Source organism: Tyto alba, unplaced genomic scaffold (assembly GCF_018691265.1).
Source record: "Tyto alba isolate M040663 unplaced genomic scaffold, T.alba_DEE_v4.0 Super-Scaffold_1000006, whole genome shotgun sequence".
Lineage (NCBI taxonomy): Eukaryota > Metazoa > Chordata > Aves > Strigiformes > Tytonidae > Tyto > Tyto alba.
This window is the reverse complement of record NW_024881272.1, coordinates 15,337,743-15,365,176: the sequence shown is the minus strand read 5'-3', so window position 1 is coordinate 15,365,176 and position 27,434 is coordinate 15,337,743. Positions and strand designations below refer to the sequence as shown.

General features: G+C 35.7%; 1 protein-coding gene across 5 annotated transcripts in view; it reads right to left on the bottom strand.

Annotated features, from left to right (window-relative positions):
• Nucleotides 1-27,434, bottom strand: part of DPYD (dihydropyrimidine dehydrogenase) — a 360,191-nt gene that overhangs the window by 217,319 nt on the left and 115,438 nt on the right. For all 5 annotated transcript variants that reach the window (XM_042805542.1, XM_042805516.1, XM_042805526.1 and 2 more), the window contains 3 exons: nt 22,228-22,424; nt 18,078-18,159; nt 14,769-14,856 (listed from right to left, as the gene is read on the bottom strand). In XM_042805542.1, the coding sequence (XP_042661476.1) occupies nt 14,769-14,856; nt 18,078-18,159; nt 22,228-22,424 (367 nt within the window). The remainder of the gene's footprint in view (nt 1-14,768; nt 14,857-18,077; nt 18,160-22,227; nt 22,425-27,434) is intronic.

The window sequence follows — 27,434 nt, the reverse complement described above, 5'->3', positions numbered from 1 at the left end:
AAAGGCATACTATCATTTTCTTGTGTATTTAGTGCACAAGAGAAGGGGAAAAACTGTGCTTGGCTTTCTACATACCTTTTTTACAAAAGAAGCCTACAAAGTGACTTGCAGCAGGTCTGTCCTCTTCTATGCCTGATAGCTTATAGACTGAGCTGCCTGACCAAAGAATTTGGATCCAGATTCTTCAGTGCAGAAATTATCAAGACTCACAAAGCTTCTGAAGTTTCAATTTGGCTGCTACGCTAAATTATTGCAACAACCATGTGGCATTACTATAAACTCTGATTATCTACTACTTTTGGTTTGGGGTTTCTTCCCCCTCTCCCTATAAATATACACAGGTCAGGAACCTGTGAGAGCTCAGAAGACTTAGTGTCCAGCTGTTCTTCCATATGTTCTCTAGGCCAACACCTGCTGCAGAGATACTACCAGGACCTTGTGGTTGGCAAGCTGCTCTAATTCCGCTCAGCTTGTAGGTTGAAAGGTCACTCCTTTAATGTAGTGAGTTTGTGGCTTCCACATTAAAGAGAGGGAGCTGCTATCACTGCTGGAGCTCTATTTTATGAAATCTAGTGACAGTAAAACCAAATGCCCTCCACTTTCATAATTGCTTTAACTGTCCAGTACATCTTAGAAAAGTAACTTCTACGGCCTGATGAGAGGAAGATCCAACCTCTCCACAAAAAAGAGAACCTTCCAACTCAAAGCTATGACATTACTCGAGGGCCCTAAAACACTGGCTGAAGGCATGGTCCGAGGACAAGATTACTTTCCCCTTCTTTTTATTTCAAAGATACTATGAAAAGAGTACTGAAGTTGAAGAGGCTTTTTTCTACTCTCTAATTCCCACTGTAGAAGAGACCATAAGATCAAAACAAGATGAAGAACAGAGCAGAAAAGGCTGTATGTGAGGAAAGCAAATGCTATGAATAGAATCTAACAGGATCTTAAGCAAAACTTTTGATAAACAATGACCCCAAGTAACTAATTACAATATAACTACTGCGCTGTAGCCCTTCAGCACTGAATTCCTCAGACAAATCAGGGTGTAAAAATAGGTTCAAGGGACTTAGCAGTATACCACCCAATTTTACTAAAAATTGGCACACCTTATTAAAAACTTTACTAGGTTATACTTTCTTTAGAGGATGGGAAAACATGTTTTTTCTGGATGGAGTTTATATACACTTAAGTAATCAGTGCCGAATACCAAGAGGAAAAATACTTTAGATGCGTACTGAATTAGAACAGGAAAGTAAGAAAGTAGTTATGGTATATACAAATAATAGGTATAGATTTATGGAACAGTATAGAACAGAATTTCCAAATATTCCCCATTGCAGAGAAGTGCTCCACAGTCACTGACCTGACATAAGATCAGAAAATGGGAAAGCAGGCTGTATCTTTCCACTGTCCCACATTACCTATTTCCAAAACTAGAGAAGCTTTCTGTAACACGGAAGTCAGGGCACTCCAATTTGTCTGAACCCATGTTGCAGTCTCATGGAGGTGAGTCTGCACCATCATTAGCTCTACGTGATCCAAACTCCGTGGCAGCTCTGAATAGAACCAAGGGACCTGACATTGGATTGACACACACAGACACGTACCACAGAAAGAATAAGGTCACATTATAAACCAAGGGCAGTCTAGAAGGCTACCCAGCAACTACGAGACTAGCCTAGAAGTGCACAAAAGTAAAACTTCCATCTACAAGTCACTGTTCATTTTCAAACACAGAAAGAAGAGAATTAGACCTTTGTTCATAAACACATTCACAGCAAATTTAGCAAACTTTCATGACACTACTTTTTAATGACACTACAAATGAATTATTTTTTCCTGATTTCAATGTTGAAATTGCATCAAAACATTTTTTCACTTTTATTGTATTTCTAAGAGAGAATCCTTTCTGTTCATTTGTACAGTTTGAACAGCTGTATATGATGCTAAATGCAAACATTTAAGGGAAGTTCCAGCATATTAACTTTAACCCTCATTTCTGTCTCAATGATAGAAGGAAGAATTCCAACTAGGTTGATTTTATGAAGCAGTTAAATGATTTGTATTCAGAGCAACATTAAAAATCCCCATGACAAAGTGTACTTGAACAAAAATACCCTGCTTGTGACACATCCTTTACAAGTAATGTGTTTTCATTTTTCACATGTTGCATCTCATTTATTTTATTCAGGCACACATAGTTAAATCTACAAGATATGGTAAGCTTCCAATACCTTTGAAATAATAAATCATTTCTTACAGATGTTTTCACCCACTGCAAGGCTGCTGCTCATTAATCAAACATTATCAGTATCTATCACTGCCCAGTGCTAAACAGGAAAGGGACCTCATTTTGAGTTTTGACTTTTATTCACTGGTTAGTCCCTGACCCTTATACTATGGCATGCTTGTTAGAAATATGGAAACCTCTACTGCATGGCAGATCTTACTACGAGGAGTTTTAGAAGGAGTGTTATACAAGTAGAGGCATATTTTTCTTTGAGAACTGAAGGAAACAAAGTCAAGTTACTCTTCAAATTGGCAACACAAATGCAATCACATTGTCTTTAAAGTTCCTTTCCAACATGCAAGTAAAATGTAACCACATAAGAAAACTATTTCTGGTCTAGATCTTTCAATATCTGAAATGTTGAAATAAATATATATTAGGCACTATGCAAGGTATGTTTTATTTTTGATATATTATTAGCATTTCATTTCAGAAAACAGTATGTAGGATACAAAGCATGTTTAACACCATAATTTAAAGAAAACGGTACAATGTGAGTAAGAAGTTAGCTGATAAAAAACTACAGCTTCCTTGTGACCAGTGAGAAATTGCTGGATTCATGCCAATAATGCAAAATGAAGCTTGCATTATTTCATTTGCTATTTTGGTCATTACATATCTTTTTCAAAATAGTGGAATAGAAATTAAATTTGGGGAAGCAGGACAAATTGCAAGTAGTCAGGAATGAAGATTTCTGTAGCTCCAACAGCCTGAATATTTGCCAGCAAGAACACAGTCTAGCTTCTTCACAGCACTTTTGCAGCCCCTTTAGTGCTAGGTTTCACTATTCCCATATGATAGTACAGAAGAACGAAGTCAGTCAGGAGGCCAACAGCCAGAGCCTGAGTCTCATTCTCAGCAGAGCATCACACCACACTGCTTTCCTCCAGTGATCTACTGTGGTGCATGATTTATATTTTTGTTATTAATCAAGTGAAAAATTAAAGGCAATGAATGTGGCTTCCAGTTAAAAACAACTACCATCTCCTACCACAGCTGCAATTCACTCAACTCTCCTTTAACTAAACATTTTGTTTGCATATTCTATAGCTTTCTGAATGAACACTGAACGCCACACTTGTATGTGTGATTATTCACTCTGCAAGGCTGATTAAACACATTCCATTCTTGCAAGCATGGCAGGTCTACAGACGTGACTGAGCTACAATGTGTATTTTCTATGCTTCAATACAATAAAGGGCACATTCAGCACAATGCAAAGGCCCAAATTTGCATTTGAAAAATAAGGAACCAACTTGCCAATGTAGTGGGTGTATTAAGATTCTTATGTCCCTATGATTTGAAAAGTGCTAAGATTTCAAAACTTTCTTTACTTAATTTTATTGGGCTTTCCAGAAAAAGCTGTGCACAAAGAAGGCATGGATTGTAACAATTAGGGGTGATTTCTTTAGATTCTATGTACTGGGGGAAGGAAATCAGTTTTTTTTAATGCAAATGAGCTCCAAGCTTTATTATCAAGCAGCTACTACAGCAACAAAACTGGCAGGAACTTTATCCCAGTAATTAGTACAGACACCACAACGGAGTACCTCACGCTTCCCCGCACAGAATGGTTACTGTGTCTATCTCCTTCAACTCTGAAAACTTCTTTCTGCAATGAACAGGCAAGAACTCAAACTCTGAGTGTGAGGAGACAAACCAGAAACTTAAAATCCCCTTATTTGGGACAACTTCAGGATCTATAGCAGTCTTGAACTTGAGCTAGCCACACTAAACCCTGGCATAGCATGCCAGATACTGAGTTTCTGGGCTGAAGCTGCAGAGGAGGCTGCAGGGACCAGGCTCAGCCATCACCTTGGGCGGCAGCACAGAAAAGCTCTGCTAGCCCACCGAGCCTTCCTGAGCTTTGGAGGATAAGTCATCTCACCTTGGGGAGGAGCTGATAATTAAAACTGCCTCGAATCCATTCAGAATAGTCACTACAGTGCTTCACGTTTTGGACTTTCCCTTTTTCCCTAGCCACCAAGAGTGTTTCTTCTAGAGCACAGTTGCAGAATATCAAATTCAGCAGCCACAAACAGCATAAAAATGTAAACAGCTGCTACTTGGTTACCTGAATATATAAAATCTTCTTGGGAGCATTTTTTTTTTGTTTGGAAGCAACCCTTATCTAACTCTCTAAAGGTTAAGTAATCTTCTCCCAAATAAAAATTTAGCCATTTTTCTTCATCTACAAAAGATTTGTATTGGGCCATAATAGCAGCATCAAGCCTGTGTCTCCCAGCAAACAGAAAAGCAATCACATCTAGACCACCTGTATATTGAATTAATGATTTGTGATATTTTCAATGTCTAACTACTAAACAATATACTAACTATAAAATTAGAAGAACCATTTCTTTTAGAAGATACGTTCTGTTCTCATTTAAAAATCCAATGTATTAGAAAAAAAGCTATAAATATTATACTACTGAGAAATGGTCTTTGATAATGGTTAATGATGTCATCTCAGTTTAAATAACAACCAGGTACTGAAATTTCACTATCTACTAAACTGTTAGAATCTATTTAAAAATACATACCGCAAACAACCAACCATCTATTATCATTAGTCACAAACCAACAATGAATTATTTCTAACAAAAAAAAAATCCTAAGAAATCTGCAGTGAGTTATACCATTTTCAATTACATCCAGACAATAACAAAGAAAACCTTGACAATTCTTAGAAATGCAATAATGCAGCACTAGTTTCTACCTGGCAAATGACTAGTAATTTCATCACAACAGCAGTATTAACGTTAAAGATGAATTGGCTGAAACCTGTTGATCTTTAATTTCTCATTATTTTTTTTTCTTCTTCCTATGAAATGAATCACTAAAGATCATTAGAGGGAAAGTTGAATCATCATACTAGCTGTTGAATGCATTTTCACTTTCTCTAACAGTTCATGTTCAGCTTACTACATTTTTAGCACAAAAGAATGAACAATAGCCAAAGGATTTCCTGTGAAAGAAAACACTGTCAAGGACAATGTTTGGAAAATATTGTCCTTTGTTAGATAAACATGTAATTTGTATTAGCATGCTCCAAACACTCTGAGTACTTAGTATGCTTATTTCTGTCTTTTAATCTTGTAAACATTGTTTTACAAAGACAATTTACAGTAAATTTAGCATCAGTACACTGAAAGCAGTAACAGTACAGTGAATCCTAATTACTGTATGTACCCCACACCTTGTGACATCACCAAGAAAGTGCCACATTTTGAATATGTTTTGACACTACAAAATGTGCACAGAAGACTATCTATGTGACTTTATGCACAAGGAATTTGACCTCGAGCCTACAGGACACACTAGTATGCTACACAAACCCACAGAAATATTTGCATACCTGTTAACTTTTCTTTTAAAAGACTTTGCATGTGATACATACTATAATATTTACATGCGCTATGCTAATTATATACACAGTCTTAGTAATCATTAACATATGTATTTACACTGTGTCCTAATTTCATAGTAAAAGCAACCATATGACTGGCATCTTTGAAAAGTATGGAGTAAAATAGTAAAGAACAATTTTCAAGTATCATGACCATGACAAGTGGTTCAAAAGTCTGGGTAATCTCTATCCACAAGAAATTCAAGACACAACAGCAAAAATACTTACATAGCTTGGTTAAACATTACTTACTATAGTGAACATATAAGATTTTCTTCTCAGATATTTATTGCCTTTAAAACCTACCATCCCATTAAAACTAAAGAGATCTGGATGGCAGTGGATGTGCCTTCCCATGATGCTAGAAGCTATTGTATCGCATAAGAAAATTACAAATACTACTGGAATAGGAAAGCTTTTCAATTAATATGTTGAGCCTGACAGAAGGACTGAGGGATTCCCTTGGGCACAGACCACAGGCAAAGGAGGTTACAGGGATTCACAGCCCTCAGCCTGTGAATTCCACCCAAACAGAATCACTAGTGAGTGTGCCCCAACTTATATGAAGGATCAAAACTCAAGCACACCCAGGTGTCAGGATTTTCCCCTGAAATTAGGTAACTGCCTTTCATTATACCAAACTGTTCCTAGATCAACAAAGGCCTAACTACCAAGCAATGAGGAAAAGGGAAGCAAATGACCAAGAAGCACCAGACAAACACCAGGTCGGATGGAAGCCTTGAGCCCTGCCCATGCCCAGCAGTGGCTTTCTAGGAACCACTCTCTCAAAGCTGAGAAGTGGCAGAGCAAGGTTTCCTAAAACAATCTCAAAGTCCTTCAAAAAGTACTACAAATCCACCACACAAATCCAGGTTTTGTCTTAACTTGTCAATTCAATTCAACAAGCAGATGTACCCCTTGTTGAGTGGGCAGTGAGAGGAATACGAATTCAGAATCATTATATTTATGAGACATAAATGTGTACAGGAAGATTGCTCAAAATTTTATTCATTAACACAAAAAAGTGCTTGCCATCTTCTCACCAATAATTGGCACTAAACAAGTAAGATTTTGATACACTTCCTACTTCTGTACAATCTTTAAAAATAAAAAAATTAAACACAACATACCTAGGTTTTTAACCAGCTTTTTCTCCTTAGCAAACAAGACTAAGGAAAGTAAAGCATTTCTAAATGTATTGTTTAAATTTTGTATTGTGTCAGTCCTTCCTATAGTATTGGGTAGAACAATATTTCAAAAAGTGTCTAATTGCACTAAATACAAATTGGACCATATGCACTCTCCTTACAAGGAAAGAGAGATCAGCTGAAGTAAATGGATATGCACCAACTTACCGGCTGTATTTTAAATCGCTGTTCATTCTGTCTCTGAATATTATCATGGAAGTAAAAAGATGACAGCATAATTAATACTTGTACATCTAAAAGATAGAAGTAACTGATCGTGGAGTGAACTTTCGAAAACAGCAGATAAGAAAGCAAAGCTTTTTCTTTAGGTGTAAAGCACTGAAGTTTGCAACATCAGTATACGAAAATGCAATATCTAACACCACCATTTTGTTCAATATTTTCTTATGTACTTCTCAAACATCAAAATGCTTAAAAACAAATCCTTCAATAAACTCCTGAAAAGTGCTATATAATGTCAGAAGAATTAATCTGCCGAGATATTAAAAAAGTTAACTACTCAAAACAGTATGAATCAAATTGATTTTTTCATTGTATTTAGATGAGCATTTCCTCAGGAAAACTGTCCACCATCTTGGAAAGAGACAGGAGAGTGTTTAGTAAAACATGTGAAGTAAAGATTGATATGCTGAGTACTTTTTTGGAAGAAAAGATAATAAAAGCATGAAAATCTGTGTAATTTTTAAGTAGATAACTCAATGATGCCCAAAGGCAGACTATTAGTATTTTTTGAAAGTGTCTGAAGACTATTAACAATATATAAACTGTTTTGTGCACCTGAGCCATAAAAGCTTTCAACTGCCTCCTGCTTCCAATGTGTATTAGGAATGTTCCACCAATATACAGAGCAGTAGTGAGGACTACAGGACTGGAAGAACAGCTTACTACAAATGCCAATAGTAGAAGAAGACGCCTCAAACATAAAAATTATTGATGTATGTGCATTGTTGGTCTCCAGGAAAGATGCTGCACTGGGAATAAAAGCAAGTTCAAACATCTGCTATAAGCATGTAACAACAGGTTCCTTCACAGAGTTCCTTTTCTAATATAACTATATTCCTTTTCTTTTTTAATAACAAACGAGTAGCAGAAGATGAGAATAACATGAATATTGAGGACCAGTGAGTTTTGTATTAGAACCACTTATGGTGTCATTTGTTTATAATACTCTTCACATGAGATATGAAAAAATTAAGTAATGTGGTGTTATAGAAGGGTGCATTCATTCTCTGAGCTGTGAGCCATGAGCTAAGGCTCTTCAGGAGGTATACTATAAAGAAGTCCTATACTTGACTGGACAGACTTGGGTAGACCTTCTTCCTTGGGACTTCATTTCATACAGTTGAAGTTCAATGTGCAGTTTTGATCCTGTTCTGTACTAAACTGCAAATGCATAATATCACTGGCCTTCTCATGGTTCTTTATTAAAAAAACAAAGCAAGCAAACAAACAAACAAACAAAAAAAAAAAACAACAAACAACTTTTTAAATTTAATTTTACAGTTATTCAGGTTACTTTAAGGCAACTGTGAAATACTATGAATTGGCTTTGTTCAAATCCTGCCACTGCTCTTTGTCACTTGCTCTTCAAAGTACTCTCTCTGACTTCATGACTCATCTTGATGACTTCATTATTCTTACATCTAATTCCAAAGCCTCACAGCTTTTTGCAGCTAAATGGATTTGAATATTTAATTTTGTCACAATAAAATGTAATTCTAAGTGTTTTCCATAGCTCTGCAGCCTGTATTATCTTTTACTGCATAAGGATACTGATGCCTGAACAGCCACTGTTGTCACCATTTCAAATCCTGGGTGAAAAGCACTGTCTTTGCAAGGTTCTAAGACAGTGACAACCCTTGTCTACAAGTGTCAATAAAACCAATCCAGAAACTAAGCTAGGCACACATTTATTTTATGTATCCAGTTGATTCTCTTTCCAACAACATTATTCTTTCCTCCACTACCTTCAAATACTATTTTTCTCCCCTGCTTGTTATGTTTTACCTGGTCTTTAGGCTTCGTCTTCCTTGCAGCAAAAACTGTATCATCTATGAAGTGTCAAAAACTTGTGAAATTATAAAATAATACAAAGCACCACCAAAAAATCTCCAAAAATAGAGCTGAAAATTCTAAGAGCCTAAGGCTGTGCAATGCTTGTACTACAGTTCCATCTTTAACCAAGATGCATTATATTTTACATGACTTGCTACATTACCACCGAGCCAAACAGGTCTTCACAAAGTGGCCTAAAAGCACGATTTTAGGGAACATCTTAAATGCCAAGAAACAGAAAGCAATTCTGAAAAACCAACCAGCAGATAAATCCTGTATATGTTTTCAAATTACTCTGCCTCTAAACTTTTCCCTCTGGAGGTGATAAGTGATATAGCAAGTGAGATAAAAAGAAAACTCAGAAATACAAGGTAAAACAAAACCAAAGAAGCAAACAAATAAAAGTCTGTTCACAACCTGAAATGTGAACTATTTTGAATATGACATATTTCCTCCATAAATGTCTATGCTGGCCATGGGCCTACGGGCCCCATATGCAGATTTCATGTCCTCCAAATTTAGTTTATGAATCAGGAGTACGATGCACAATTTTTTCCTATAGCACAAGCAAAATGAACATCTGTTCACTTTTTGCCACGTAGGTTTATATCTGTGTGGGTGGGTGTGAACAGAGCTCTTGATGTGTAATATTCTTCCCATCTGCACACCAGGTGGCACTGCATAGTTAATCAGAAGATAATAACAGGCATGAGGAGATTACTTACTTTTTGGGGAAGAGACAGTAAATCAATCTCTCGGGGATTTTTAAAAACAAGGTACATCAATGCTTGGACTTTTAATTTCTTTTTTTGGTGTGTAATTTCATTCCAATCAATGGAATCATCTGATTATATTATTGTTTGAATGCTATGTTAATTAACTATGAGTGACTGCAATTATCACAAAGGTTCTTTCCACAAGGGATTTCATTCTTTTCTTTTTAATGTACGATTTTAACCCTTGCAAGCAGGATATACTATCTAGGATACATCCAAGCAACAATCTGCTTATATATACTCTGTATGCTCATCTAACCTATCATTTCACAGTATTTAATAGAACCTCTAAATACCCTAATACAATAAAACCGACTTTACAGCAATTCAACATCACAAGATGGATGAATAAACAAGAAAGCTTCATTATTAGCTGCATTTGCCCTATAATGAAAAGTTAGCTAGAAAGTTAGTGCTGCAAGTTTAAGCCTACAGACACTAAAGTGTCCAAGCAAGTTCTGGGAATGGGGGCTTGAGAATTTTTAAAATATTTTACCAAATAAAACAATCTTACAATCTGTGGAGATATATTTTTACCTGATATTTAGATAAAGACAATGTAAACGTTATATAAAACCCCTGTCTCATGATAAAATGTTACAGAATAAATATAGAGGTTTGTGTAAAAGTCTGCAGAAAATATGTTTATGGTGATAGACTTCCTACATAGTTGTCTAAGTGTCACATAAAACATGTCCTTAAACACTTTAAACATTTAGGTCATTTGTTTTCATTCAATTAAATAGTTACATTAAAAAATTGGATTGTTTTCTCTTTCAAAGAGAATATAAAATGATTTGTGGAGTCTTAAAAGACAGAACCACAGAATCCTGTTTCCCAAAGAATGCAGCTGAACTTCAAGAAGGATGGGTAATAAAAGCCTAGTATTTCTGCATTTGCTCTGATACCAAGCAAGACACGTACACATAGATATTTTTTGTGAAAATTGTAAGTATTCTACCCTGAAAATCAACCAAGACCCACAGTAACACAATGCATTCAGACTACTCCGTTCTCTGTAAGATACCCTTTGCTGCCTTACTTTGCTGTCTCTGAGGACCATGTGCTCTCTCCTCTAGCCCTTCACCCCATCATTGATTTCTCCTTTTGCTCTCAGCATGATGACTCTCTATTGCCCTAAGTCTCCATGGTGTTTACAGAAGGCAGCAACTGATGTGAGACTTTTTTTTAAATAGCAAGATTTTCAAACTGATTTGTTGTCTCAATCACAAATTCTTCACAAACATTTCTTATGAAAAAGCAGAGGTGATTCTAAGTAGAGTATGTTGAGTGTAAACTACAAAATCTGGAAAGGATTTTTTTTTCTGTGCATAGTTTTAGAGGCTAGTTTTGAAACTTTGAAAGTTCAATTGGGAGATTTAATTCCTATTCATTAATGTTTTTGAATAATAAAACAAAAATATTTGTAACTAGAAAAGGAATTTTAAAATGAAAATTTTAAGGACTCTAATTCTCCATCTCTAATTCTTAATCAGCATTTTTAATTGCCCATTGAAATAAGACAATAAGTTTAGAAATTGCACCAACCTAAATGACAATGAAAAGGCAACTAAAAAAATATAGTAGAGACTCACAGAATATATTCAACAGTTGTTCCTCCCTTTGTTTGGCTGCTGCCTTTTAGTCCTGTGAAAAAATTCTTGTGTTCTATCGTCTATCATTACTTTTGATGTAAAAAACGGAGATTCGTGGACTACACATTAATACCTACGTTAGCTGTAATCTGAAATCAGGACTGCTGGAGAAAAACAGAAGAATGGTCTATCTCTTGGATCCTTGTATGCAAAACACAAGATATGTCTGCTGCCACATGTTGCAAAATATACATCTTTGCAGAGAGAAAAGTGAGAGGACATGAGAGTAAATGATGGACAGGGAGGAAGCAATTCACATACTGATCCTCTAGAAATAAACAGAAGCACAGCATTAAGAACTAGTTGGATGAACACAGTTCAGAGAAGGCAAAAAACAGGAGATCAAAGGAAAGAACTACCAAAAGCAAAAAAGGTAACCCGAAATCCTCTGACAGAGGTTCACCTACCATTTGTTCAGAGGTTCTGCTATCAGAGGGCAGTGCTGGCTTCCAGTATGCCATCGCCCAGATTGATCTCTTGCATTACTGCTTATCCAGGTAACTATGAAAGCTTTTCCTCCAATCTAGTCTTCGCTAGTTCAACATGTGCCTTTGTAACCCCAAATTCCACATCAGTCTCTACAACATTATACACACAGCCACACCCTAATTGGGAAAGATAAGATGGTGCAAAAGAAAATAGTATGGAGGTAAGGTGTGACATATTGAAACACCAGAAGTTGCCAAAGGTTGGTGGCATGTACTGGCCATCTGTTCATTTTCAGGTCTAGTACAAGGTGATTTTCTGAGCTTTAAATAGTGACTTAAATGCACCAGATGTGCTGGCTGGAGAGAGCCTTTCACCTTAAGAAAAACCATCATAGTCTCAATGCCTCAATAAGCAAAACTTGAAGCATCTGCTTTTCATTATTATTTGGTTTAGAATTAGGCTGTTAACCTGTCTCCCTTTGTGAACTTCTTAGGAAATCTTTACCTTTCAGGTCTGAAACAGAGGAAATAAGTTGACTACAGCACACTTTTAATACCTTTCCAAACAGCTCTCACAAAAAGCTTTTGCTACTATTTTTTTCTTCAATATGGTCACTTGCTAGAAGTGATCAAACCTCAGTCACCTATATTTTATCTTCCACATACCCAGCTGAGGAGTGTACTTTCCCTACTTCACCCAACATTCCTACATAGCAACAGATTTTTCCTGAGGCATAACTGTGTGGAAAATAGCTTTCAGTTCTCTTTGCATCTCCACCTACCCTTACGCAGTTGGCTATTTACAAATGTTCCATTTCATGAATCACACATGGACTCTTGTACAATCCTGACTGATAAATTCTTGAGTTCCATCTCATTTGCTCTTCAAGGTGTGCTCTTCAAATATCACACCGCTATGAAAAAAAATCCTCTCACATTGTATTCCCTCATCCCATCAGGGACTTCATCTCCTTTTACACACCCATTCTCTTTTTCTTTCTTCTACTAACAGGAAAAACTGAAAATTACCATGTTTATTTTCCATCAAGGTACAGTTTAATTCAAAAGAAAGTTAAAATAACCTTCCAAAAAATTATTTTTATTTTATGTAAGTAGTGTTCTCTAATTATTTCACTCCCATAATTCAGGGTAATGTTCAAAGGTGACATTTCATTGAATATGTTTGATCAGCAGGCAAAGAACACAAAAAGAAATATAGTACAGACTCATGGAAAAACTGCTGTTGTTGAGAATTTATAAACGCTCTACTGCATTAATATAGCTAACCCTAGAAACCTGTAAACCCTTAGTTTGTCCATCTTTCACTACCAGTATGCAAGGCCACATTATTGCCCAGTGCCTTACACAGGACTGTAAAAGAGATGACAGGCAGACATGGGGGTACAAAGAGGAACCAACTTCATCATGAATGCAAGGTAGCTTCCAATAACAAAATTTTGTAGGAACACATAATCCTTCATTAGCATTTATACCCTCTGTTTCCTAATACAATCAGTGATCACATGGTTTACAGGAGAGTTATGCTTTAGATACTTTCTCTTGTTTATTGAAATTCTGCCTGTGTCTCTTTACCTACCATCTGTATGGCACAATGTTGTCATATATATATATATATATATATATATATATAACTTTAGTAAGGACAGAAGATAAACCCACATACATAAAATAAACATTCCAATCCTACGTGTAGTGCTCAGTGGTCATTTTTGCTAACCTTTTACTGAAATGTTATTTTAAAATTCTGAGTCAGAAATGCATGGGAATCATGTTGATATTCCAAAAATTACTGATTTTTTTCCTAAATGCTAGACTCTCAGAAAACAAATGTTTATTTATTAATTAATCCCTCATTGGTGAGATTTCACAAAGCAGTTTAAAAGACATAGATGAAAACAATAAAGATAAGTTGGACTATTGCCTTTTATGCAATTACATCAAAATATGACATATCAGAATTGCCATACATGGAAGGTCTCTAACAATGTGAGGATCTAGGATTATATAAATCACAATGCTCTGTACTATAATCACATGACAGAATAGACCTGCAAAGCTTATTATACTGCATAACCAGATGGTAAACAACAGTTGTCGCTGTACTAAGAATTACATCTCTGTAATCAATAATAGGAAGGAGGAACAGTTGGACAACTTGTTTTCTATTATGTTCACTTAGGCAACGTCTAGATCAATAAAGAGCATTAAGCCTCATACCAACTGTAGACGATGCCTGCTCAACATGCCTATCATATGGTAGCAACGGGTCCAGCTGTACTTCGAAATACTTGTAAATGGATAACAATTCTAATCTAACATTAAAAAGAAGCAATGATTCAAATAGCAGTCAGGTGCGGGACTTCTTTAGCATATGAGAGAAGACAGACCTATGATGCCAGTTTTAGTATAAGTCAAAGTCAACTTACTATGTTAACCCATCCCATAATTACATTTCACTACAGCCTATCTGAACAATGTTACACGTTTTGTACGGAGGAAAGAAAAAAAGCAACCAAGAATGGTATCATTGGCTTACATATAGACTCAGTAAATATGTGGATATAGTAAGCTGTTTGCAAAAACTGAAAAATGAACTTGTGCATTGTTCTAGGCCAATATGGCAATTAATTACAAGGTTTTAGTTCATCAATTTTTTAGCTATTTAAACAAACAGTAAATCAACCTATTTAGCTACATTCTTGTCTTACCTGAAAATCTATCACATAAATGTGAAAATTTTAATACATGTCTTAAGACAGCTAGCTTTAGCTTTCTATTTTTTAAATTTTCCTTATATTGCATACTTTCATAACACATGACATTAAAGTTGTTTCACATTACACTATTAACACAAATACAAGTCCCAGTTTAATCTTAGACAGACATTTAATTACAAGATGACAGGACAGTGAGCTCTTCTTACCTATTCCAATAAAGACCGCTTCATAGCCATCATCTTTCAAGGTACCAAGTGTCATTCCATCCATTGCAAAGCCTTTACCAAAAACTATCTGAAAGAATTAAAGGTTACTTGTTTTTAATGTGATAATGTGAAGACAATTTCTGTTTTGTCCTGCATACAGACATCTCGCAGGATCTTCTAGTGAATAGACAAAGTCAATTAATATTTTTTTTACCCCAAGCCAGGCTTAAAAGGCCATTGGCTCTGATTTAAGCAAGTGGCCCAAACTAAATATGGGTAAAAGATACCTTCAGATCATACTCAGATGGGGCCACCCACCACAGGCTAGCTTGGTTTCTGCTGTAAGACGACAGAGTTAAAGCCACCTAAACAAATGAGGCCTGTCTATGGAACACAATACTGAAGTAAAGATGAAAATGGCAGTTTTCTACTGTGAGTAAATCGCTGTATTCAGCGCTGACTACAAAAGGTTGTATTCCCATGTGAAAATCAGAATGTAAGAAACATGATGTGGAAGCAAGAACCTCCTTTAGGGAATATGCACTAAACAGATCGCCCAGCACACCAACCAAAAACTAAGCAGTTTAGGTTATTGCAGAAACATTCGTGAAAGTGAGCCTCTTACACAGAAATAAAGAAAAGACATGACACTATTCTGTATTAACAGGGATTCTGAACAGAAAACCAAGCAATGTTTTCCTGCACAGTATCAGGCACTTGGTAGGCCTCCAATTGCACAGAATTCAATGCCAGTCCCGAAGGAAGGATTGTATTGCTTTGTGCTGCGCTCTCCAAGGCTCACAGCCTACGTTTTGTACTGAGATCACTAGCTAGAACACCTTTATGCCAAAAATCCTCAGTGAAGCCAATGGTGGTTTTGTGGATTCAGAAAACCTGCCTGCAAAAGACTGGGCCAGAGATGGCAGTAAGTCTGAAGGGTGTTCTGTGCAAATTACAGCACGCCCTACTTGCTCGTAATGAAGCAAACTGTTCTGCATGTAAACTAACAAAGTTTTTCAAAATCATGAATGATATCAGTTTTGATTTAAAGTTACAATTGTTAATTCTAATTTAGACAGGCAACCATGCCTAGAATGCAGTGATTGGTGTTCATTTCTTGTGAAGTAAGTCACAGTATTATAACATCTATACTTGTTTCAGTTCAACTACTATTCACTTCCATTAGCAAAAACTGAAAAATTTTTGTAGAGTTCCATCAGCAATCTTGCTTTGAGCAGCCACTGCACAGGTTGAACAACTACAGTTGTTACAAGAGAGAGACAGGGAAGAGTGTTTGCTGCGTGTTCAGCACACCAAGTATAGCAGTCTCCTGTGTAGAGGTCATGCAACCGAAGATAAACACACCTTTTGCTCATCTCTCCTAACCCCAAGGCTTTTGAGCGCATAAAACGTGTGTGATTCCTCTTCTGATAGTTTGTACTTTTTGACATGAGTATGTGTGTTTTTATCTCCATACTTCAGACTCTCTGAACTGGAATGTGTTCCCCCAGTTTTAGTTATATCGCCTGTGTATTCACTTTAGAGAATGCCATGCTCTATTATGTAAGCGCTATACTTCGTGATCTTAACAGTTTAGTCTTTATGTCATTGTACATCTTGTTTGTTATTGAACCTCCCTATATTCTACTTAATATACTTTTCCTATTGGTGAAAAAAAGGCAGATGTAAAATGCAGTGTACGATACTTAAAACACCAAATTTTTTTTTGTCTTTGGAGATTTAGTATAAATTTTATCAGAGGTGCAAAAGCCATGTGGAGTTTTAATCCTTTAAAGAATACAGACTACATCCTCATTGGCAACAAAATACAGTGCATAAATTGTCATTACTTTTTTTATCATATTGTGTACATATGTTATGAAAACCTAATGAAGGAATTTAAATGGCAATACTATTTTATGTGGGGATTCATAATACTCCTAGGGCCTAGTTCTGTAATCCTTATTCAGCTGACTAATTCTTACTAATTTCAGTAGAATTACTTGAATAAACAGCACTACTGAGCATTTACACAACACAGCACTTTCAACCACAGATTTGAAATGCTTTAAGTAAACACCAGAAAATATTTCCAGCTTATAGAGGTATAAAGCTAAGGTATTTAGTTAACCAGATTGCCAGAGGGTCAATTGCAAACCAGTAGCAGAGCTTGGAAGCAGATTTACATTGAGATTCTCTGCTGCACTTCAAAAATGTAGAGGACTTGCAGGTCAAGATGACATGGTGGCTTTACCAGTCTATTCTAGAGACCTTGTCATAACAGAGCCCTGCAAAAGTCAGTTCCCCAGAGGGTTCCCAGGAGCCTATGCCCAGCAATTTTGTCTAAAATTGTCTCAGTGCTCTGTTTTTAGTCCCATCCCTAACTCAACCTCCATTTTGTCAGTCTTTTCAAGGGTTGCAAAGGTATCTTTAGAGTAGAAAAATCTGTAGCACTTAAAGCCTACCTTTTACCAGCATTTTTATAAAACCTGAGCAGGATGAGGTTCTCACTTGGGTCTTGTGACAAGTCTATTGCTTTTATGATATGAACCAACACAAAAGATTCCAAGAAGAATTTCTTGCTTCACTAAACACTTTAGTATTATGTTAAAAATATATTATCCCTTCTGGTACTCAAAAATTTGATCCATTCTACATTTGTAACTTCTAATAAAAAGTGCAGCAGTTGTAAATACTATCTAAATCTTCATTCAGCTCAAGCCCTAAATTGACAATAAAGCAATGTTCTCATTATCTATAAACAACACAAATTTGTTTAACAGAATAATGCATAACTACTACTTTCCAAGAAGTTGAGTGACTGTTACTGTTTATAATAGATGATCATGTTAACACTTTGTTTAATTTGATGCATTTTATTATAAAATTAACTTGGACGCAAGACTGTATGATAAAATGTTAAGAAAAAACTCAGGGAGAGGGCATGAAAGGAAAAGTATCAAATATGAATGTTTAAGTAGTGCATGAAAAAAACTCGATTAAAAAAATCAAATCATTGCAATAGCTACATTGAACCCCTAAAGCAATTTAGGAATTTGTTTCTTACAGACAATTAATCACATGCAGGCATGCCAGATGAGAACTATTGATTGCCCTTTTCCAAACTAGTGGCATTCAGACAGAAGACAGACAAATGCCCTGAGCAAGAGGAAGCATCTTCCTGCCTCTGTCTAGCATAGCTTTTAATCGTTCTTTACTAATGTGCATGACATTTTGCTGTTAATCTTTGGCAGAGTTCTTGTTCTTTTTTCTTTGAGCTATACATAGGCAGGATATATTTTTCATTACCTTCACTCCAAGATCCTTCATAAGCTCAGCTTCAAAATTCACTACATCATACGGCAATCGGAACTGGGGGATTTCAGACATACTGAAATAAAAAAAAAAAAAAAGGCCTGTGAAATACTTCTAGCTATTAGGAAGAAAATATTTTTTCATTTGTTAAAAATTCAATACTTAAACCACACTTTAGTTAATTCTGATGTATGTGAATGGAAAGGTGCTGAAGCTTGACCACTGGCTTTTTAAAATTGTTAAGAGTGACAAAACAGCATTATTCACCCAATGCTAAAAATATAGGCCACGAAGTCAGTACCTTGAGGCCAATCCTGCCCACACTTGTAGGTAACCATCTAACATATGTGAAGCTTGGATCTAAAAGAGCATCAGCTCCGTTCCTTTTTGTTCACCAGAACATGTAACACTAAACAAGCTTAAGACATCCATTTAAGAAAAGATCTCATGGCTACTAAAAGCAAAGTGATCTTCTAGCAATCACTCATTAGCTATCCAATAAGAAAGATTCAAATTTCCCCCACATTTTTTTAAAAAAAGTGTTGCATATTCTATTTTGAGCAATGGTATTTAAAACTGTACCCTCCTCCATTTCTACTTCACACATTTTTCATGATCTTTAAGGATGGACAAAGTCAGTAATTTGCTATCAGGTCTTGGTCTCAAGACTGCTTTTTTACTTTATTAGCTGGCATTTTTTCCTCCTGGGGAAGATTAGGAATGACAGCTTCAAGTTCCCAGAATCACAGATCTTCTATATGGGAAAACTACAGTGCCAGCTTAGAATCTCAGTCTGCATCTATAAGTGCAGACCTTTATCTCCAATTAAATGACATCTACTTATGCCAGTTCAAAATCTCTGCTGTAAAACACATTACAGGTAAACACAGTGAAGTTCTATTTTAGATACTTTTGTTCAATTAAGATAAAAAAACTGAAAATGAAGAAAACTGAAAGTCTCTCCCCAGATATTTATAAGATTCAATCTAATCTGTTTTCAAATTAATGGATCTATAATTTCTATAGCAAAGCACTGGCACAAAACATTCACTGTGGCTTTATTTTACTCATTGTTAGTGACCACACCATCTTTAACATCTACCTTTGACAGGCCAGAAGGATTTTTTTTATTTTAAGTTGCATCAAATTTAATTATATTGATAAGAAACTGGTGTTCCTCCTTATCATTTCTAATGCTGCCCTTTTTTCACCTTTTCTGACCAGTGTACGATGAAAAGTGTTCTAAATATCAGATGTAATGAACGTGTCATGACAACTTTCATAGGTCATGCTAAGTAAAAAGGTGTCTGAGGCAGAAACTAATGTATCAATATATTTCTGCAACAGAGATTCAATAAAGAAATCTAATAAAAAAAGGAAAGTTCCATTTTCTAAGCCACCTATATATTTGTTGAAGGCCTGTCATTTCCATGACATGCTGCCACAACAGCACTGCCTGTGTTATGTCACTGTCAGAATTTATAAACAATTTTTTGCTCTTATTAAACATGTACTTATAGTTTTGTGCTGTGGAGTATACCCACATATTTGTACATGTATGTTCATATGCAAATATACACACTTTTGTGGGGACACATGCATGCACATTTACCATGAAAATACGTATTTTATGCAAGTCAACTGGTACGTCAATAACTCTGATACAATTTCTTTCAGCAGCAGAAGACAGTCTCTGCCACTGCAATGGAGAGACAGAGGGAAGAAGGAAACAGGGCAGAGGTGCAGGAGCAATGCAGTGAGTGGGAACAGTGTCCCACAAATTCATCTCTTCCTCAGATCTGATCCACGTTAGAGGTGCTTGGACAGTTGCTTGGTGCTTCTCAGTGATCCCAAATAACTTTTGCTCAAGGGACACCCCTTTGGCCTACTGAGAGAAATATTTTGGTATGTTGCAAACCAGCAGCATAGCTAGGAATACAAGCAGTGAAGCTTGTTTATGGTATCTAAGCAATAGCATGATCTGCTCATGCCTACTCTACAATAAAGCCTAAATTTTACACAACCGGCGAAACATGGGAAAACATAATTGTGAATGTGAAAAATTCAGACATGTTCAGACAGCTACAGATTCATGGGAAAACATAATTGTGAATGTGAAAAATTCAGACATGTTCAGACAGCTACAGACTTAGAGTACTCTAAAACCTTACACCACAGGAATCACAATCACTAGACACCTTTGTATTGTTGCAATATTATTACAGTTAGCTACAATGTAACATGTATGTGAAGGAACATCCTAGTCAAAAACACTTACAAAAAGGCAGAGCAAACTAAGTAAGGGCACACAAGCACTGCCCTTCCAAACAGCTTATTCCAAATACAAAATTAATTTGGTCTTGTTAGCCATTTGCAATAGTTTATGAAGCCTTGAAAACACACCCATCAATAACTTAAACTTGTTAAAAGATGTACTGCAAAGGCTTACAAATGCAATAATGGATGATTGCTGCCACAGGCCAGCCTCCCTTCTGTTCCAAGATTAAAATAAGGACAAAAGGAACTGATGCCCTTAAACCAGATGTGAAACTTTCTACAATGAATAGAAGTAAAATTCGACCTTGATTGCTAGAGTTCTTTAAGACTCTAAAGAAAGAAATACATTTTAAAATGCACTGCTTGACCATTAAGTATGCTAACAGAACAGGCAAAACTTGGTGTAAGGCTTTTTGCAGTAGAACAAACAACAGACTAAGCTTTATTTTCAATTCATCTTACAACATGAAGAACAGATGCAACTTAAGATCACATTGCTTCAAATATGCAAGCACACAGTAAGTAACTGCAGCACTGTACTGTAAGCACTGTAAACAACTGCAGAAAGTACTATTACAGTGCTGAGTCCAACCCGAGCCTAATCTTTCACCAAGTAAAGCTTAATTGTTAGAAACACCTCATTATTTCTTACTATTTTACAGCAACAAAACTTATTTTAAATCTGGTATTTATGAAAACATGTACTACTCAACAGGTGAATAGGTATTTCATATGCTAAATTTGCAATTCTCTATGACAACCAGTTCAAGTAAAGCAGCTCCACAGTTAAATGCCTATGTATTAACACCTTGATAATTAGGTAGAATACTTCTGAACATCACTGGTAAAATTTAAAGTAATCAGTTCAACTTCTCCAGCATTGATTCTCTATCTTCCAGAGCACTGAATAAGTATTTGACATTATGACATTATGGATCAAATTCATTAACAGTGTCAACTCTATTGATTTTAGTGATGCTCCAATGAGAAATGCGAGCACACCACCCTTCTTTCTCTGTTCCTTTTCACTTTTTATTTTGCCAAAACTTTAGTACGAGTACATGTTCAACATGTAAAAGTTAATTTTGATTTTGAATGGGTTGGTATCCACCAGTCAGTTTCTGAAATAGTTTATCTTATACTTAGGGATTCCAACAAACTTACAAGATATGATCTCAGCCCATGCTACAGTGTTAAAACTCATCTTCTAGTGTAGAGGATATGACACCATGCAAGTATCAGCCAAGTGTTTACCATATAGGAAATCTGCAAAGGTACCTTTCTTTGTGTATCTGCAATTTGTTGAAGGTTGAGAATTGTAGGGGAAGTTTATTTCACTCTTACACTATGGCTTAATAAAGCTGGAGGTCCAGGCACACATGATGGATTTATTCGCTGTCACCTTTATTTGCATAAGGTAGTTCATGAAAGCAGTCTAAATTTAACATTCGCCATTAAATTAGTATCTGTCTAAAGCGTTTTAAACATGTAGTCTTAGATAGTGAAAGAATTAGTACAAGTACTTCATCTTATTTTAAAAGTTTTGGATAAGGGAAAATGGCTCCTGACATAATTTTCTGAACTGTTAACTTGATAATCAGAATTGCGCTCTGGAATTTTAGAGGTCATATGAAGAGAATAGAGGAGATAGCCACCAGATTTTCAGTTAAAGCTTGTCTGTGACTGTATCTATTTTAATTTCAATGATGAATTGTTTAAATAAAAAGAATTTTTCCGGATCTAAAATTTTCTACTCTCTTCCTCTGGTAAAGGTAGAGGGATCGTGTATAAACTATGTTTGCACAATATTTGTTGCTATGCTTTCTACAATCATTGAAAAGGGTGCTTTGTTGTCATTGTTTTTTACCTTAAGCCACCAACGTACTCCTGCTTTTCAAATATGGTGATGTTTGAATAGCCCAATCGAGCCAAAAAGGAAGCACAACTTAAACTTGCAGGTCCTGCACCAAGAAGAGCTATCTTGATGTGGTAAGATTCAGGCATATCTTCCTGAGGAGGTAAGGAAGGGTTTCTGATCTGAGGAATATTCATAGCTTTGAACACCTGAAAAGCAATGCATTCAACAGATTACATACTTTGCATTCTCTCCTTAAATTTTATTATTAATAACATGATGGAAGCTTCTGCCAGTATTGTCACATACCATTGATGTATTACTGCAGATTGCTTCGTAACATTATAGGGATTCCCAAATAACATGATGTGTGCATTTCTGAGGGATGTTGCAGTTGCAGAGTTTGGTGGTTCTATGATTCTTTTTGTCTTAAACATGCCTTAAGTCAGATCTTTCACTACTGTGAATTTTACAGAGAAGATGGAACCAGACTACCAGTAACAGAATAGTAATACAGCATTAGCCACATGGCAGAGAATCTGTAACATCAAAGATTTCCTTCCAATGTTCAATTATTATTACTACTAGAAAAGTATTTTTGCAAAGGATTTTTAACACAAGTAAAGAGGCTTTGCTCCTTCAAAAGACATCTTGTGTGATCCTGGATAAATAACTTATAGATTGACTTTTTAGAGGTGGTAGGTAACCAACCTTAGGTGGTTTTGAAACTTTTTCTAGGAATCACTCCTAGTCTTCAGTGCTGTGTTTTCAAACGTAACCCATTCTTTAGATGCCTCCTCTTGGATAATTCTAATATGACATATTTCATGTTAGTTGCTCATCTATTCCAGATGTTCTCCACTTTTTAATCAGGTGTCCAAAAGTTGCAGGAATACTTGAAAGTTAGACTGTTCTCCCTATTCCTCTATTCTTCACCTGTAAAATGGCAATGATCTGCTCCATTCTGTCTTGACTATTAAAAGTACTTTGGGACAGTCTCCAACTACTATTCTGTATTTGTACAGAACACAAAGCACAAAGGTAAGAGGCTAAGGAAAAAATATTCTACATTCACTGAGCTAGACTCCACTGTCCTCTGCATTTACATACATTGTAGGGGAAGGAATAAAGAGTCTCTTGTCTCACAAAAGGAAAAAGATTAGACTCACAGCACTTGCAGGCTACTAAAAATTAGGAGCATGGAAGAGCATAGTTACATCTTCATTTTATTTTAGGCACTAGGGTAAAAATGTTTAAGCCAAGGGGTGTATCTTTGTAGCAGAAGTACAATATTATACATAAAGGATACAGGAGCTCATTGCATTTGGATTCTCAGTCATATAACAAACACTTCAATGCTGCATCTCAAACACTACCAGAAGACAACTTTGTTCACCATCTATTTCAATGCAGAACTGCATTTCATAAGTACTAACTAGCCCTCTAAAATACACATGTTGCCATTTGTCTTAATAAATACCATATTTAAGCTATTTAACAAGTTTACCAACAGTTTTTACTTTCCTTAGAACTCGAGAAGCAAAGGTTTTTCAAGTTAAACTTTGGTAATTCCATTCATGAATAGAATTTTTCATTTATATTTTGAATCAATGTTCATTTTCTTCATGTGCACTTGAGCACTCATGCTAGGTAAACCAATGATTAGTTCCTTCCCCCTCTAAAATTTCTGTGTCAAATTCCCCCGGTCTTTGTAAATTGACATAGCATTTTAACAAACTGCAAGAAGCAAGAGACAGATAATTGTTTTAAAAAAAGAATCATTTAAACCTGACAATTCATACAATATGGGAAGGTTTAATGTGGTTATTAATGGATTTCACAGGCTGAAAAGCTTATATTGTACTGTGAAACTAGACTGTGATAACCAAAATGCAATAGGATATTTCTAAAATGTCTGCTCTGTTATATTCACACAGAAATGGCTTGAATGATACCATATTTCCGTTAAAGCCTCATGCAGTTATTTTAGAAGGCTACACAGTAGTACAAATTATATAACTTGCACATTTAATGTGTATATTGAACGCTATGAATACGCATAAGCTTAATAAATTTATCACTTAATTTACTTTACTGTTAACATAATTATTTTTATATTTATTAATGAATAGTCATACCATTAACTAAATGTTATACCAACATGCCGCACTACTGTAGTGCAGTGTTAAGCTTCAGAAACCAAGCACTCATGCAGGAAATCCTAGTAGTTCAGGCTGAATGGTCAACTTTCATTCTGCCTATTTGCAAATAGGGTGAAACTGTCTTTATGCAGCACAGCCAGCTTGTGCAGCAATATCTTGCCATCTGGAATTCAGTGGCAGTTTTGCATATTAAGGCTGGCAGGGTAACTGTGTGAAAATAGCAAACTGCTTCAATGCATTTCAAAAGACTTTCACTCACCTCATGGTGAAGTTTCCCTACACTGTAATTCACCTAATTAAATATCACTGAATTCTTCTGTACAAATCCTTTAGTGTGCAGAGATGACTACCTTGCAAGCAAGTGTTCAATGCCACATTACATGCAACTGTCCTCTCTGATTTTAATCTGCTCAGACTGTGGTCAGGATCCAAGCTTAATACTATTGCCTTTCTTGTCCATCTTCCCTTCAGAAAGATTAATTCATTTTTGTTTAGACTGAGTTTTCATTTTGATTTTCAGTGCTTTTTAACCAAAACCCTGTCAGGAAAATGAGACCGAATAATGAATTTTAAAGCTGAATCTCTCAGTGGAAAGACTCAGCCATCACCCCCATGTCTGCCCTTCCTTCTCTGTCTCTGTCATACACAAACAAAAGAGATTTAGATAGATTATTAATAGACATTAATAACACTAGGCAATTATTCTTACCTTTTTACCAAATACTATGCAATCATCATTACTTCACCATCTAGGGCCTATTCAGACTAAACACACACAGATTCCATCCACTTCTTATGTTTCATGTACATTAGGGTTCGTAGAAAGGATATCCCAGTTTACAAAAAAGATTACGGAGACTTTGCCCTCAAGGGAAATACAATTTGACCAAACCAAAACATCCAATCCATTCTGCTAGAGTTCCAACAACTGAAAAAAAAAACCTCTCTTGATTCAGACATTTGTAACATATTACAGTTTCCCTATTACTTCAACATGTAGAGGTATGAGTGCATTTGCTCAACATTCTCTCCAGTGTGAAATCTGGAGGCTTGTTCTCTTCTCCCTTGTAAATGAAATATCCTTTCACTGCAGTGGGGTTGGTTCTTGTTCCAAAACATTCAGTATATTCAACCAAGAGCATAATTCCAGGCACTGTATGCAAACACAAGTTTGTATTAAGGTTCCACAGTATTTCCCACTAAAGCAAACTGCAGTGGTTCGATTGCTGAGCATCTGCTTCAAGTTTAATTTTCCTCGAAAGTTTTAGCCAACTCATTTTAGCTGTTGTTCAGAATGCAGACAGAGAAAAGCTTATTGTTCTCCTCACATAATAAAATTCTGGTTCTTTCTTCACTACATGACTCTAGTATTAGCATGTTTTGATGAAAAGATGTGACATTTGGCAGAGAGTGGCAGGTGACTCAGAGAAATGCATTTTGCTAACCCGATGAAAATAATTTTATGGCATAGTAAGCATGATTTAAATGAATCTAAAACATTTAAAACCATTAGAGCAGGTTAGAACTGTTATTCAGAATTGTTATCTCAGTTTTTATATAAATGAGAACAAATTAAACTTACTTCAGTCATTTTTGAGTTTTCTGATCAGAATTTTTCTAAGAGGAATATACTGTAGATACCCTTTGTCCACCAACTTTCAGAAATCAATTCTGGTCAGACAGTTATACTCTAATTCACCTTTATTTAAAATTATCTGTGGACTAGGACAAAGAATGTGTTAAATAAACCAGTAAACAGATTGAAAGTTTAAACTCAATGTTAAAAATATAAAAAAGACTTTCCCTAATCCTATGAAACAAGATAGGCTGCTAAAAAGCATATTTGGTAGTCTCCAAGACATACACAGAAGGTAACATTTCTTAAGTAAAAAGTGCATCTGTTTAATCTGTCACCTTCATCAACAGAAGAAGGCTGAAAAACAAAAAATGGGAAAAATGGAAGCAGCAGTGGGAAAATTTAAACTTTTAGTAACTTAAGATTTGACCTCATGACTAAATCCTTTATATTCTTCAGGCATAATTCTTGCTTCTGTGCTTAAAAGGCTACAAAAATAAGTTTATCAGGTTTGCTACTAAATATCCTTCACTAAGATGATGAGATACCAAACAGCTATGGATGCAGACATTAGCATCTAGCTGGTATTCATTTTAGTGTGAAACATATTAGTATATTCTGAATTGTTATCAGATTTTGAGAGTTCACGGAAAGAAAAACACAGGCAATGAAATCAGTAACATTTAGGAATTGATTGTATTAGTTTAACACTTTCCCACTGGTTTCCATGGATATTTATCTGCAGGCTGGTTTACATTAATATGGGCCAGTTGAATATTTAAAGAAGAAAATAATATTCTGCACAGATTTTAATAAAAAATGAAGCAAATTGCATGCTCAGTAATCTTGAACTTGCCAAATTACATGATCACACAGTTAATTTCATTTAATTGCAGTGGATAGCACAGGATGTACAGGAAGTGGGTTTTTCACAAATGTGAGCTAATTATGAAAACTTGTTGATCTTCCACCTACAAGTTAACAACTAAAGTTGCAATACTGCAAACTTCTATGCAAGTAGGTGAGTGTTGAAAAAACTAGAGCCTAGAGCATCTCATTACAGACTTTTTATGTTAAACCTACATAACAACTATGTGTTACTATTATCCCAATCCCAAGAAAACCCATGGGTCTAGGACATTTGCAGAGTACATACCTCAACATTTCATGAATCCCACCACTAAAAAGGACCTAGCAACAGCCATGTAAATGCCGTAAAAAAACAAGGGATGTTTAATGTCTGTAAAAATGCTGTAAAGTTTATGGAACTTGTCTAAATATCAGCAAGTCTTTCAGCATTAGCCTCAGAAATCAGAAGTCCTCAGATTAATCCCCTGAACTACTGTAGAAGGCTACACTATCCCCTTCAGACAAGCCTAAAATTTTATAATTATTATATATTTCAAAATGACTTAATAGAGAAAATAACCTAAAGTTGTGTTAAAATAAAAATTACTACTGACAAATAGAGGTTTCTTTCT